The sequence below is a fragment of the Lacerta agilis genome, chromosome 13 (assembly GCF_009819535.1).
Source record: "Lacerta agilis isolate rLacAgi1 chromosome 13, rLacAgi1.pri, whole genome shotgun sequence".
NCBI lineage: Eukaryota > Metazoa > Chordata > Lepidosauria > Squamata > Lacertidae > Lacerta > Lacerta agilis.
In genome coordinates, this window is record NC_046324.1 from 44,903,129 (window position 1) to 44,917,954 (window position 14,826).

At 47.3% G+C, this 14,826-nt stretch overlaps 1 protein-coding gene across 1 annotated transcript; it reads left to right on the forward strand.

Annotated features, from left to right (window-relative positions):
• Window positions 1–11,990: 11,990 nt before the first annotated feature.
• Window positions 11,991–13,009, forward strand: LOC117056290 (coiled-coil domain-containing protein 70-like; the record flags this gene model as incomplete). The annotated part of the gene is made up of 1 exon (XM_033166495.1): window positions 11,991–13,009. A coding segment is annotated over one exon (906 nt), but the record flags the coding sequence as incomplete, so codon positions are not given.
• Between the last annotated feature and the right edge of the window lie 1,817 nt (window positions 13,010–14,826).

Sequence of the window (14,826 nt, forward strand, 5' to 3'; positions counted from 1 at the left end):
GTTCCAGGCAAAAACGTTCCTTTTTAACCTGACCTTTGTTTGATCCTATTTACATCCTATGCCTTTTTAAAATGTTTTTTTTTTGGGGGGGGAGAGGAGGCTATTGCGTTGTTGTTTTTTATTTTTATTAGGTGTTTTGTGGTTTTATATCTTGATTTTGTTCTGTGAACTGTCCTGAGACCCCCGGGTATAGGGCAGTATATAAATTTAATCAATCAATCAATGTGTTAGTTGCTTTTTTTCTAAGGCAACTCAAAGTGACTTATCAAATTTGCATTTGTTGTTCCACCCACTTTTGCTTCTGTCCCCTGCCCAGTGTGGGCGTGTGGCCCCCAGAATGCTGCCTGGGAATGTGGCCTTCAAGATGAAAATAAAAGTTTCTAACCCCCCCCCCCATCTATACTCACTGACAGCAGTTCTCTGTGTGGTATCAGAAAGGAGACATCCCTGTCCCCCTGCCCCCTTCTCCTTTCCTTCTCTGTCAAGGTCTCTTCATGGCAGTGCCGCATTTGCAGATTTCCATGTTCAACCTTTCGCCAGAAGCAGGAGAAACATTTCCCTACTGGATCCAGATTTCCCCCTGGACTTCTGCTAAGCTGAGCTGAACAAGGTTTTCATGTCCTAAAAACGCAATCAAGGGAGTTAAACATGCCCCGTCGGCGGCTGCTCACCAAGGGCGGTGACTAAGCATATGTGGAAACGGAAAAGTAGCTGTGTTGGCCCAGGATGAGGAGGAGGAAAAAAACCATATTCCATATCAAGGTAAACCTTCCATTAACGGTTCTCAAACTTTTTTTTTTCTCCGAGCCACGCTTTCAGAATAAAAATCTCCTTGTGCCACCCCTGATTTTGCATTGAGGAGCAATACATTGGAAAACAAACAGCAACAACACCTAGCAGTGCTATAACACAGAACACAACTTTATAATATGATAATATGACTGGGCCAAAGCAAACAAGATGAATTTTAACAGGAAAAAATGTAAAGTACTACATTTGGGCAAAAAAAAATGAAAGGCACAAATACAGGATGGGTGACACCTGGCTTGAGAGCAGTACATGTGAAATGGATCTAGGAGTCTTGGTAGACCACAAACTTGACATGAGTCAACAGTGTGATGCAGCAGCTAAAAAAGCCAATGCAATTCTGGGCTGCATCAATAGGAGTATAGCATCCAGATCAAGGGAAGTAATAGTACCACTATATTCTGCTCTGGTCAGACCTCACCTGGAATACTGTGTCCAGTTCTGGGCACCACAGTTCAAGAAGGATACTGACAAGCTGGAAGGTGACCAGAGGAGGGCAACCAAAATGGTCAAAGGCCTGGAAACAATGCCTTGTGAGGAACGGCTTAGGGAGCTGGGTATGTTTAGCCTGGAGAAGAGAAGGTTAAGGGGTGATATGATAGCCATGTTCAAGTATATAAAAGGATGTCATATAGAGGAGGGAGAAAGGTTGTTTTCTGCTGCTCCAGAGAAGCGGACATGGGGCAATGGATTCAAACTACAAGAAAGAAGATTCCACCTAAACATTAGGAAGAACTTCCTGACAGTAAGAGCTGTTGGACAATGGAATTTGCTGCCAAGGAGTGTGGTGGAGTCTCCTTCTTTGGAGGTCCTTAAGCAGAGGCTTGACAGCCATCTGTCAGGAATGCTTTGATGGTGTTTCCTGCTTGGCAGGGGGTTGGACTGGATGGCCATCTAGTACTACCCTCCTACGAAAAACCCCACCCCCTCCCACTATATATAAGGGTCTGGTGACTTCTGTTTTGTTTCAGTGTATCTGAAGAAGTATGCATGCACATGAAAGCTTATGTCAAGAACAATCTTAGTTGGTCTTTAAGGTGCTACTGGATATTCTTTTAATTTATATATATATATATTTCAACTGCATCAGACCAACATGGCTACCTACCTGAATGGGTGCTGTTCAAATTAGTGGGGGGTGGGGGTGGGGGGTTTAAAATCCTGCACATGAAGACAGTGTTGTAATGAGCATAGAATTGAAATGAATGAAGAATCAGCTCCCCATCCAATTTCCGATACTTGCTGAAATATACTCGGAGTCGAGTGTGAATTTCATGCTCTTTATTCAGCTCATAGTAGCAAAGAATGAAACTTTCCCCAAAACGTCTGCTATATATACATTATTTACACAATGAGCCTTGCATGATTGGCTGATTCCAGGCTACTCCTGTAGGCCAATCAGGTTGCAAATTCAGTTCCTCCACAAGCCTGATTGGCTGCTCCTGCAGGCCAATCAGGTCGCTGATTCACTTCATCCAGGAGCCTGATTGGCTGCTCCTGCAGGCCAATCAGGTCGCTGATTCACTTCCACCTGGAACTGGATTGGGTGGCTCCTGCGGACCAATCACACTGCTGCATTCTGGATCCTATTGTTCTAGGATTCAGCTCAGTACTTGCAATCTTACAAGAAGGATGGGAGGTTCAGCACACACAGAGACATTTTTCCATCCACCCACTCTCAGAGTACAGGTACTCAAATCCCCTATAACAATGGGCATTCTGCTGATAAAGAATAGAAGGATGAGGCCACATGCTTGCCTGGATGTTCACTTCATGAGAAAACAATATACCCTTTCTTCTCATAATGTGGGAAGTAGGTCTGGGAGCAGCTATTGCTTATTTGCAAGCAAATTGCTTACAACTGGATTTTAATTTAGTGCCTTACGCCCCTGCAAATGCCTTTTGATGCATCTTATAAACCATTGCCGATGCAAAGCGTCGGGAATACAAAGAAAGCCGCACGAAGTACCCTTCATTAGTTTAGTAAATTGGATTTTACTCTTTTTTAAAATGGAAAGGAAAGGAAAGAAAGAACAAAGCTGGCTGAAAAAGGGCTGTGATCAGGCTGCATAAACAGGCAAAGGAACTATGTGTTTCCAGCTGAAAAGTAAAAAGGATCAGAGAACTGGAAAGCTGGAAGCGTTGCTGAGGGTCATCTAGTCCAACCTCCTGCAGGAATTGCAGTTAAAGGATCCCCAACAGATGGCTAACCAATCTCTGCTTAAAAACCTCCAGTTCAGCACCTACTTTGCAAGATGGTGGGTGCTGAAGCCAGAATGGAGAACCATTTGGCAGGCAGCAGCAGATCAGGCGACTCTCTGCAAATGATTTAGAGTTAGCGGGGAGATCGGCAACCCAAAGCCCAGTGGCCAAATACGGTCTCCAGTCTTCTCTATCGGGCTTTTGGAACTCTCTCTAAGCCACGCCCCTTCTGCCCAGAACACACCCATTACTGGCCCTTGCTTGGCAACTCGGGTGTGTTTTTGCCCTGCTGGAATGTGTCCCTGAGTTCTGGGAATGCCCTTTGCTTGCGTGGATGGAGGACAAGAGTGGCGTGTGCAAAAAAGAAACCAGCCTATGGTTCACATCTTTTGCTGTGGCCATTTTTGCCTCTGTGACTTGTAGTTCAGCAACAAGCTGGAGAGTCAAAGGTTCCCCAAACGTTTTCTACACTGACTGGTATTGGGTCCCTAGGGTTTCAGGTGTCAGCCAGCTTTAACTGTTGGTGCTGACCTTTAAAGCCCTAAACGGCCTCGGCCCACTATACCTGAAGGAGCGTCTCCACCCACATCATTCTGCCCGGACACTGAGGTCCAAATCTGAGGGCCTTCTGGTGATTCCCTCACTGCGAGAAGCGAAGCTCCAGGGAATCAGGCAGAGGGCCTTCTCAGTAGTGGCACCCACCCTGTGGAATGCCCTCCCACCAGATGTCAAGGAGATAAACAACTATCTGACATTTAGAAGACATCTGAAGGCAGACCTGGTTAGGGAAGCTTTTAATATTTGATGAATTATTGTATTTTAATATTTTTCTGGAAGCCACCCAGGGTGGCTGGGGAGACCCAGCCAGATGGATGGGGTATAAATAAAATATTATTGTTGTGGTTATGGTTATGGTTATGGTTATGGTTATGGTTATGGTTATGGTTATGGTTATTAACTGGGGTGCAAGGGATTGAAACTGGGACCTTCAGCCCATGAAGCATGGATTCTACCACTGAGCCAAAATGGAAGGGGGTGGATTTTGGTGCCTTGGTACTAATGATCAAAGGTTGTGGTAGTGCCAGTAGCCAGGACAGAACCACAACGTTGTCTCTCTCTCTCTCTCTCTCTCTCTCTCTCTCTCTCTCTCTCTCTCTCTCTCTCTCTCTCTTGCTGTAATTCAGTTTACTTTTGTAGTGAAAGCAAAGATCCTGTTATCATGCCCGGAACACCTGGGAAAAGAGCTACAGAACAAGACAGCTGTCAAGATCACTCAATTTGCTGGACTTAACCACCTTGTGACAGGCTCTCGTTAAGTGTAGGGCCCAATGTGGAGATGCATCAAACGAGCGTTTTCGAGCTAAATGTTTAGCAGCGGTAGATACCAGCATGCGATAAATGTCACGCCAGGGTGGGGGTTGCTCCGATAAACATGTTAACACTGCATCAAGAGGATCGCTGAAATGTTACATCAACAAGCAGCAGGGGACACCTTGTGCATCTTACCTGCAAGCCGAGACATGCAGTCATTTGCTCTGCGTAGCTGCCCGGTGAATTATTGTAATTTACTCCAGGGTATTTACAGGAAGGATGCGGGTGGCGCTGTGGGTTAAACCACAGAGCCTAGAGCTTGCTGATCAGAAGGTCGGCGGTTCAAATCCCCATGACTAGGTGAGCTCCCATTGCTCAGTCCCTGCTCCTGCCAACCTAGCAGTTCGAAAGCACGTCAAAGTGTAAGTAGATAAATAGGTACTGCTCCGGCAGGAAGGTAAATGGCGTTTCCGTGCACTGCTCTGGTTCGCCAGAAGCGGCTTTGTCATGGTGGCCACATGACCCGGAAGTTGTACGCCAGCTCCCTCGGCCAGTAATGCAAGATGAGCGCCACAACCCCAGAGTCGTCCATTTTGGGCAACCTTCTAGAGGCCACATGGGCAGCACAACAAAAGCCAGTTCCCCCCCCCCTTTGCATAGTGGGCTAGCTTCTACATGTGCCCACACAGCTCTCTCTACCTTCCATCCAGCAAACAAGAGGTATTATCAGCATTCAATGATGCCTCCTAACCAGGCAAAAGCACTCGGGAGGGTGCAAAGCAGAGTCGTTGAGGTGTGTGGTCTTAGGACAGCCCTGAGAGTCAGACAGAGGTTTGGTCCTCCAACTTGGGTGTTCCCTATCACTGGCTTATAGGATGTCAGGCTTCTGCCAGCTACTCCCACGGCCAGTTGCCCAGGAACATACACAGACAAGGAATGGTCTTACCTCCCGCTCTGGCGGCGCAGCAGTAGCGGGAGGCCCCATTAGCTAAAGTGGTGCTTCAGGTTAAGAACAATTTCAGGTTAAGAACGGACCTCCGGAACGAATTAAGTACATAACCAGAGGTACCACTGTATTTACAGAGAGAGGCTATAAAACTCAGCCTCTTGGATAATGGCATTGTCCCAAGTGAATACACACACACACACACACACACACACACACACACCGTCTCCTCCACTTCCTCAATCATCAAGCTCAACGTCTCTACTACGGGTGCTGCATTTTGTTGCAGTTCTCTGCCTTTGAGCTCTTTGCTCTCCTGCTTTCAAGGCTCGCCGGGTTCTGGGAGATGGAGAGTCTGGAATGCTTTCTAAAAACACTGTGTCCATCAGCTGTTGCCCCCCTTCCTCCTCTCCTCCTCTCCCTCCTCCTCTCTATTTCCCAACTTCCCCCCTCATCTGCCTCTGAGCTGTGACTTCCCTCAAACCCCTGTTGTAAATCTAAACTGTCTTATTCTCCTCTGGAAGACTCAGGCCCAGTCCCTGACATAGATGAGGCAGCTCCAGATAAAACACTGGGCTCCCAAAGTCCCTGGGTGGTTTCAGGGCACTATCCTTTTGACCAACAGGGGACAGTGCTCCAGCGCTGAGTTACCTACTATGACACAGCCTGTCACCAGGCTGACATAGATGACAACTGGAGCCTCTGATTTGTGATCTTCAGACACCCTGCTTCCAAGAGTCAATTGTCAACACAGCCATAAAGAAGACTCAAGAGGCCCTAGCAGGTGTGAACAGGTTATATTTATTTGAGTATAGTGTTGCAGCTTGTGTTTGGTGTGGGGTGTGAGATGAGGATGCCCCCCATGAAGTCCAAGGAAGTGCCAACCCCACTCCCCCAGCAACCTGTCCAGGATCTGACTGCTCATAGCAGGACTCCATTCCTCTTTGCCTTTGCAAAGAAGTTGTTTATGGAAACCAGGCATCCCCAACCTGCGGCCCTCCAGATGTTTTGGCCTACAACTCCCATGATCCCTAGCTAACAGGACCAGTGGTCAGGGATGATGGGAATTGTAGGCCAAAACATCTGGAGGGCCGAAGGTTGGAGATGCCGGATTGAAACTATTCAAGTGGGCTGTTATGTGGCTTTCTAATCAAAAAAAAGGGTTAGCCACCACAGCTGTACTTGAACATGGGGGGGGGCAGGTGGTCCTGTGTTCTAAACCACTGAGCCTCTTGGGCTTACCTATCAGAAGGTCGGCGGTTTGAATCCCTGTGACGGGGTGAGCTCCCGTTGTTCTGTCCCAGATCCTGCCAACCTAGCAGTTCGAAAGCACGCCAGTGCAAGTAGATAAATAGGTACTGCTGTGGTGGGAAGGTAAATGACATTTCCGTGCACTCTGGTTTCCGTCACGGTGTCCCGTTGCACCAGAAGTGGTTTCGTCCTGCTGGCCACATGACCCGGAAAGCTGTCTGTGGACAAACGCTGGCTCCCTTGGCCTGAAAGCTGAGATGAGTACTGCACCCAATAGTTGAATTTGACTGGACTTAACCGTCCAGGGGTCCTTTACCCCCCCTTTTAACTTGAGCATAGATAAGGTACCTTGAGAAAGATAGGATATAAATGCAATAAGTAAAATGAAATAATGAATTTATATTGTTCTTTTCTATTTAAATTGCGGTAACTAGTTCTAGATCTGTATTGCGGAGTGGGAATTGTGTGTGTCAATGTCAATGCAAATTTCTCTTTTTGAGGAATCACAAGTGGTCACTCTGGAGCAAAATGAACCCGATGGATAAGGAGACTGAAGACTTTAAGAGCAAGGAGAAGGCTCTGGAGGATGCCATTGAGAGACTCAAGAAGGAAAACAAGTTCAGGAAAGAGAAGCTGATGGCATTTTGGCAAAAGAAGAGGGAACTCTCCAAGCGCACGGATGGACGGAACACCATTTTATGGGAGAGAAACATGAAGCTCTGGAAGAAGGTCACAGATCTCTTTGAGAGCATCAGGAATGTCTTGAAAGAGGAACCAGAGCTTTGGAAAGAAGAGCTGGACAGCTGGACAGCTGAAATGGCACTTTGGAAGAAGGAGATGGACCAGTGGGAAGAAAGGTTCTGTTGGAACTATTAGTATGTCCATTGCAAAATAAATCTCTGGATCAGCCCTCAATTGATCCCTTGCAGTGGACAAAAATCTGGTCATCTAAACAAGACGGTGTCATCTAATGTACGTGGAAATTCATTAAAAGTTTTTCACAGGTGGTTTTTGACTCCGGTGTACCTGAATTGTAACTCCAAGACCACCTCTTCCCTTTGTTGGAGGAGTTGCAACTCCAGAGGGTTTTTTCATCAAAATAGGTGGTGGGACTGCACTCCTGTGAGTAAATTCTGAGGGACACCAGAAATCAGGACAATCACTGGACAGAGGATCACACTATGACCTGCTTATTTGAATGCATTTTGGGGAAAGAATTTGAACCTTCATAGGACCCAGGTGGCGCTGTGGGTTAAACCACAGAGCCTAGGGCTTGCTGATCAGAAGGTCGGCATTTCTAATCCCTGCCACGGGGTGAGCTCCCGTTGCTCAGTCCCAGCTCCTGCCCACCTAGCAGTTCGAAAGCACGTCAAAGTGCAAGTAGATAAATAGGGACTGCTCCAGCGGGAAGGTAAACGCCATTTCCGTGTGCTGCTCTGGTTCACCAGAAACGGCTTTGTCATGCTGGCCACATGACCCGGAAGCTGTCTGCGGACAAACGCCGGCTCCCTCGGCCTATAGAGTGAGATGAGCGCAGCAACCCCAGAGTCAGACATGACTGGACCTGATGGTCAGGGGTCCCTTTACCTTTACCTTTAGCAAATCTATTATTACGCCATCTGTTGGTGGCTGCCTGCTTAGGCTGAAACCTGACAAGATAGAAGTACTGGTCCAGCACTGAGGGCCTTCTGGTGGTTCCCTCACTGTGAGAAGTGAAGTTACAGGGAACCAGGCAGAGGGCCTTCCCAGTAGTGGCACCTGCCTTGTGAAACGCCCTCCCATCAGATGTCAAGGAAATAAACAACTATCTGATGTTTAGAAGACATCTGAAGGCAGCCCTGTTTAGGGAAGTTTTTAATGACTGATGTTTTAATGTATTTTTAATCTTTTGTTGGAAGCCACCCAGAGTGGCTTGGGAACCTAGCCGGATGGGCGAGGTATAAATATCATCATCATCATCATCATAGCACCAAAGTGGAAGGAGCCCTCATAATATAGCACGACCATCTGGCTTCATAATTCTTTGTCCGTTGCGGCTTCTGAAAAACTTATTTGAGGGGCTGTGGACCCACAAAGGACTTTTCAGGAGAATAGTAACCTATTCGGCAATAGAGAAAATGGTTCAGCAGATATGCCTTTAAAACGTGGTTTCATTTGGAAATGTGTGAGAATTGGAGTTGTGCGAATTTTCCCTCCTCTATATTTTACATTATGCTGCTGTACAGGGGCGTTCCTAGCCCCTTGGCTGCCCGGGGCGGGAAGCCAAGAGGCACCCCTGGGGGGCGGGGGCATCGCGGCGCGTGCGTGCGTCATGACGTCATGACGCACGCACACGCGGCGACGCCCCGCCCCGGGGATGCCGGGCCGCCGCTTCGGGAGCCTCGCCCGTGCAGCGCTGCTGCTCCCGGGGTGACGGAGGGAGCGGCGGCGCGTGGGAGTGGTGGGAGGGGCCGCCGCTTGTCACCCCACGCGCCGCCGCTCCCTCCGTCACCCTGGGAGCAGCAGCACCGCACCCACCCACCTAGGGGCGGCACGAGGGGCGGCCCGCCCCCACCGCACCCACCCTACGACGCCCCTGCTGCTGTATTTGAGAAAATGGACCGGACCGCTTGAAGCAGCTCACTTTAACAGGGGCCAAATATCCCTTGCTTGTAACGGGAGCCAGTTCTGAGATTTATAAAATTCAACATGTCCTGCATAAAAGGGGAGATTTCAGGCATAGATTTCCCCCACCTCCCTTCTTTATAATTTCAGAACTTGCAGTCATTCTGCAAAGCTGTGGGGCGGCAGATTCTGGGCAGACAAAAGGCCAGAGCATTTGTTCACACAATGCAGAATTACTTTATGAAATCCACCCGCACAAGAGGTACTTAATGGCCTCTAGCTTAGATTGCTTTGAAACAAGGTTAGACAAAGCCACAAAGGAGACGGCCATGATCGCTAAAGTGAGCGCTTACATTCAGGGTCAGAATGCTACTGAATACCTGTAGCTTGGGTTGGCGGTGGTGGGGTAGGAGTGGAAAAGAGTTATTACTGTATAAAACCTGCTGGTGCACCCTGAAGGTTTTCTGATTGGCCACTGAGGAAGGAAAATGCAAGATTAGGTAAGCTTTTAGTTTGCTCCAGCAGGGCTCCTCTGTTATTTTCCCCCCTGTAGCATGATGCATCCGTCACCCAACAATGTAATTTATCCCTCATTATTTATACTCAGGCTCCATCCGCACTGAACATTTAAAGCAGTGCCACACCACTTTGAACAGCCATGGCTTCCCACAAAGAACCCTGGGAAGTGTAGTTTGTTAAAGGGTGTTGAGAGTTATCTGGAGACTTCTGTTTCCTTCCCAGAGCTACAATTCCCAAAGTTCCCCAGGAAGAGGTTGTTGTTGTTCAGTCGTTCAGTCGTGTCCGACTCTCCGTGACCCCATGGACCAGAGCACGCCAGGCACCCCTATCCTCCACTGCCTCCCGCAGTTTGGCCAAACTCATGCTAGTCGCTTCGAGAACACTGTCCAAGCATCTCATCCTCTGTCGTCCCCTTCTCCTTGTGCCCTCCATCTTTCCCAACATCAGGGTCTTTCTCAGGGAGTCTTCTCTTCTCATGAGGTGGCCAAAGTACTGGAGCCTCAACTTCAGGATCTGTCCTTCCAGTGAGCACTCAGGGCTGATTTCCTTCAGAGTGGATAGGTTTGATCTTCTTGCAGTCCATGGGACTCTCAAGAGTCTCCTCCAGCACCATAATTCAAAAGCACCAATTCTTCGGTGATCAGCCTTCTTTATGGTCCAGCTCTCACTTCCATACATTATTACTGGGAAAACCATAGCTTTAACTATACGGACCTTTGTCGGCAAAGTGATGTCTCTCCTTTTTAAGATGCTGTCTAGGTTTGTCATTGCTTTTCTCCTAAGAAGCAGGCGCCAAACTCTTTGTTGCACAGCTGTAGAGTTGAAGCCCACCCACAGCTAGTGACCCTGTTATGGTTTCCCATTCTTCCCACTGCAAAACCCCCACCAGCATCTGATACCTGATGCGGCCTCTTCTCCGCATTCATGGTGGGGTTACCTTTGGTCTCTTAAAAATCCACCCTTGTGGAAGGATCCTGCAGCTCAGTGGCAGTGCTTCCACTTTGCATGCAGGAGATCCCAGCTTCAATCCACGGTGTCTCCAGGTAGGGCTAGGGGAGACCTCTGTCTAAAACCCTGGTGATCACCTGAAAGTAAGTGTATACAATACAGAGCTAGATTGGCCGATGGTATGGCTGCAGATAAGCTAAAATAAGCTTCCTATGTTCCATTTTTATCAGCTACAACCTTGGCATTGTAATGATGGAACCAGAAGATCTGCAGAAGTTCTGAGGTTGTTTTGTTAATATTCTCAGGCTGCCATGGCGATGAAGTTCTTAACAAAGGGGTCTTCATCATAGCAGGAGGAGGAGGTGGTGCAGGTTAGTGGACACCCCAGGCTTACTTTTTTTGGGGGGGGTTAAGGCATCTTGACAGTTCTTTTCTCTCTCTTTTGCTATTCCAAGCCACCAAGGCTTTATCAAGGGAGCCCAGCTGCATCAGATTTATCTACTGTATATTCTGGTGTATAAGACTACTTTTTAATCCAGGAAAATCTTCTCAAAAGTCGGGGGTCATCTTATACGCCGGGTGGAGAATCTGCGGTCGAGTATATCTCAAACTCTATATTTTAACTGGAAAAGTTGGGGGTTGTCTTATATGCCCAGTCGTCTTATACGCCGGAAAATATGGTAGTTCAGGATCAAGTCTCCCACAGTTGTCAACCAGATGCCTCTGGGAAGCCCAAAAGCAGTACATGAGCACAAAGAGCTCTCTCTTGCTTCTGATCTCAAGAAACTGGTATTCAGATATATGCTGCCTTTGATAAAGGAGGTAACATAGCTTCCATCATTAGTAGACACTGACAGCTTCATCCTCCATGGACTTCTCTAATCTCATTTTTCATAGAATCATAGAGTTGTAGGGTTGGAAGGGACCCAGCAGCCTGTTCTCACAGTGGCCAGCAACAGGAAGGTCCAGCAATACATTGCAATACATTGTTCACCAGCTCCTAATACTGACTTCCCCTGTCATGATCTTTCCTCCTGAAATGGATGGTTTGAGAAGGTCCTGCATATGGAGTGGTGAACCAAACCCTGGGGTGATGGCCGCACAAATGGACCCTGTGACTCATCAGGGTCTGAGGCTGGAGATCCTCAATTGCTCCCCGCCTAGTGTGAACTGGGGCTGGTGGTGGGGTCCTCCACCACAACCAAGATTCCAGTTTCCAGGCTGGAAGGTAAGGTTCCTTGTGGTGACTCGGTCTCCTCCGAGTTTGTATCCTCTGAGTCAGGCTCTGGAGTTGGCAGTTTTCTAACTTTGTCATTGGGCAATGCAACCTCCCCTTCTATGCCACTCACTCATGTATTTCTCTGTACACAGCTGTGATCAGATGGAGAACAGCGAGAAACAGTTGGATGTCACTCTTAACTGTGCAGATTATCTGGAGGGCAAGAGCAATGATATTTCTCCAAAGCGGGAGAGCTGGCACCATATGAACCCCATCCCCAGATCCTTGAAGAACCAGTTTGCATATCGCCAACTGAGAGAGCAGAAAAATGCACTACAAGAGGAAATCAGGGTATTCTGGAAGAAATGCCAACGACTGCGAAAGGAGATCCAGACTTTCCGAGAAGATAACAAAACCAAGGCTTTGTGGGAGGAGATCCATGCCTTCAAGAAGAAGAACAAGGGCTTCATGGATGAGATCAAGAACTTCTTAGAGGAGAGCAAGGTTTTCATGGCTGAGATCAAGGCCTTCCAGACCAAAAGGAAGGAAATTCAGGACCAGGTGAAGGCCTTTCAGGAGAAGATTGAGACACTCCAGCAGAGGATCAAGACAACAGAAGAGGAGATTGTCACCTTGGAGGAAAGGAACGAATCGTTCCGAGATGCTGTCAAAGCCTTCCAGATTAAGAACAAGGAGTTCCAGGAAGCCAACAAAGGCATGCGTGAGAAGAACAAATCCCTTCAGGAGAAGATAGAAGCCATTGAAGAGAAGAACAATGCCTTCTGGAAGGAATGCAAGGCATTTTGGAAGAAGGACAAAACCTTCTGGGAAGAGGACATGGCCATATCCAAAGACAAAATGGCCCTCTGGGAAGAGTATATAGCTTTGAGGGATAATGACCAAGACCTCCAGGAAGAAAAAGCGGTCATCTGGGACATGGTGGAAGCTCTCTGGGATATGAAGTACTCCATATGGAAAGAGGTAAATGGGTTTCCGGAAGAACCGCAACCTGAGTTCGAGGTGGAAGTTCTCGACAATGGTGCCGATGGAGACCACGATGAACCACCCGACGAAATAAAAGAGGTGTGAATTAACACAGTGATCTGGTTAGCACCACCTTAAAGACTCCTATACATTGATGTACAAACACCGCGGCTCCTTTGTCATCAAGACCTTTTAATAAAATCTTGATGGAATTTCAAGGTGATGTCACTATGCTACACTGCTGGGGAGGTGGGCGGGTTCACACCGGCCATACATACCAGCAGATGATTGTAACCAAGTGGACCGGCAGCCTGGCAAACCTGGTGTGGCACATTTAATTATTTATTTGCAAAATTTATAATTCACATCTTCGTAAAAATATAGAAAGGCAGAGGACAACATACAGTCATACCTTGGGTTGCGCTCGCTGAGGGATATGAACGAGCCGAACCCGGAAGTACTGGAACGGGTTACTTCTGGAAACAAAATAGGAAATTCTTTCCAGTAGCACCTTAGAGACCAACTAAGTTTGTTCTTGGTATGAGCTTTCGTGAAGAAGTGTGCATGCACACGAAAGCTCATACCAAGAACAAACTCAGTTGGTCTCTAAGGTGCTACTGGAAAGAATTTCCTATTTTGTTTCGACTATGGCAGACCAACATGGCTACCCACCTGTAACGGGTAACTTCTGGGTTACTTCTGGCTAAATTGCGCTTTGTGCATGCGCAGAAGCACCGAATTGCGCCACACGTGTGTGCAGACGCAGCGGCGCGGGTTGCGAACGTGCCTCCCGCACGGATCGCGTTCACAACCCAAGCGTCCACTTTATAAAGATAAAATGAACAGGAGATCCATTTAAAATCATTAGAAATTTCAATAAATACTGATTGGGTAAAAGAAGAAGAAGAAAAAGTCACTTAGGGTTGCCATACAGTCATACCTCATGTTACGTTGTTTCAGGTTGTGTCCCGCGGTGACCCGGAAGTACTGGAAAGGGTTACTTCCAGGTTTTGCTGCTCACGCATGCGCAGTAGCATTAAATCGCGCTTCGTGCATGCGCACAAGCGCCAAATCGTGCCACGCACCTGCGCAGATACGGCACTTCAGGTTGTGGGATCCCATTCACAACCAGGGGTACCACTGTATTTCAAAATCCCCGAATTGTTGAGTTTTTAGGAAACCACCAAAACTTTTCAGCTTTTTTTTTTTTAAGGAAACCCTAAAAGTTGTTGAACTTTTTTTGTTTGTTTGTTTTGACTTGACTGAGATCCAGGACAAAAGGAGAAAGCAACGCCTTTCAGAAATTCCCCCAGACATCAATTCCACATTTGAAATCCCGGAGGAAAATCTAGATATATGGCAGCCCTGATGTTGCTAAAACCAGGTATTATCCTTCCATCCTCACATTTGTGAGTCCAGCAGAGTGCATCCCTTTGCAGCTTTAAAGGAAGCTTAGATAGTTTTGGACTTTAATTTTAAGTAATCCAGGATGCTTTAAGGCAGACTGATTATGCAGGTATTTCCCTCTTTCCTCCCCCTTTAAAACAATAATCACAGAAGCAGTCTTGCAAAATGTAAGAATAACATTTACTCAGAGTATCTGTTGCAGAATAACAGATACAGCAGCTTTGCACAGGCAGGCTTAAAGGGGTAGTTCAGTTACAAGGACATGCTGTCGTGTAGCTTAAGGTGGAGTCTGTAGCTCAGACAGATGTTTTGGAACTATAACTCCTGTAAGGTGGTTCAGTGGTTGCTCATGAGGAATCAGCCAAATGCAGAACTTCTAAACACTAAGTTCTTTATTGTGCAGATATTTACAGTGGAGCTAAAATAAAGACGTCCAGCTCATCCCTCTGCAGAGTCCGTGAAAGATACTCGGAGTCCAGTGTGACTTTCATGCTCTTTATTCAGCTCATAGTAGTGAGGAATGCAGTTTCCCCAAAACGTTTGCTTATATACACTATTTACACAATGGGCCCCATGTGATTGGCTAATTCCAGGATACTCCTGTGTGCCAATCGGAGTGCGGATTCAC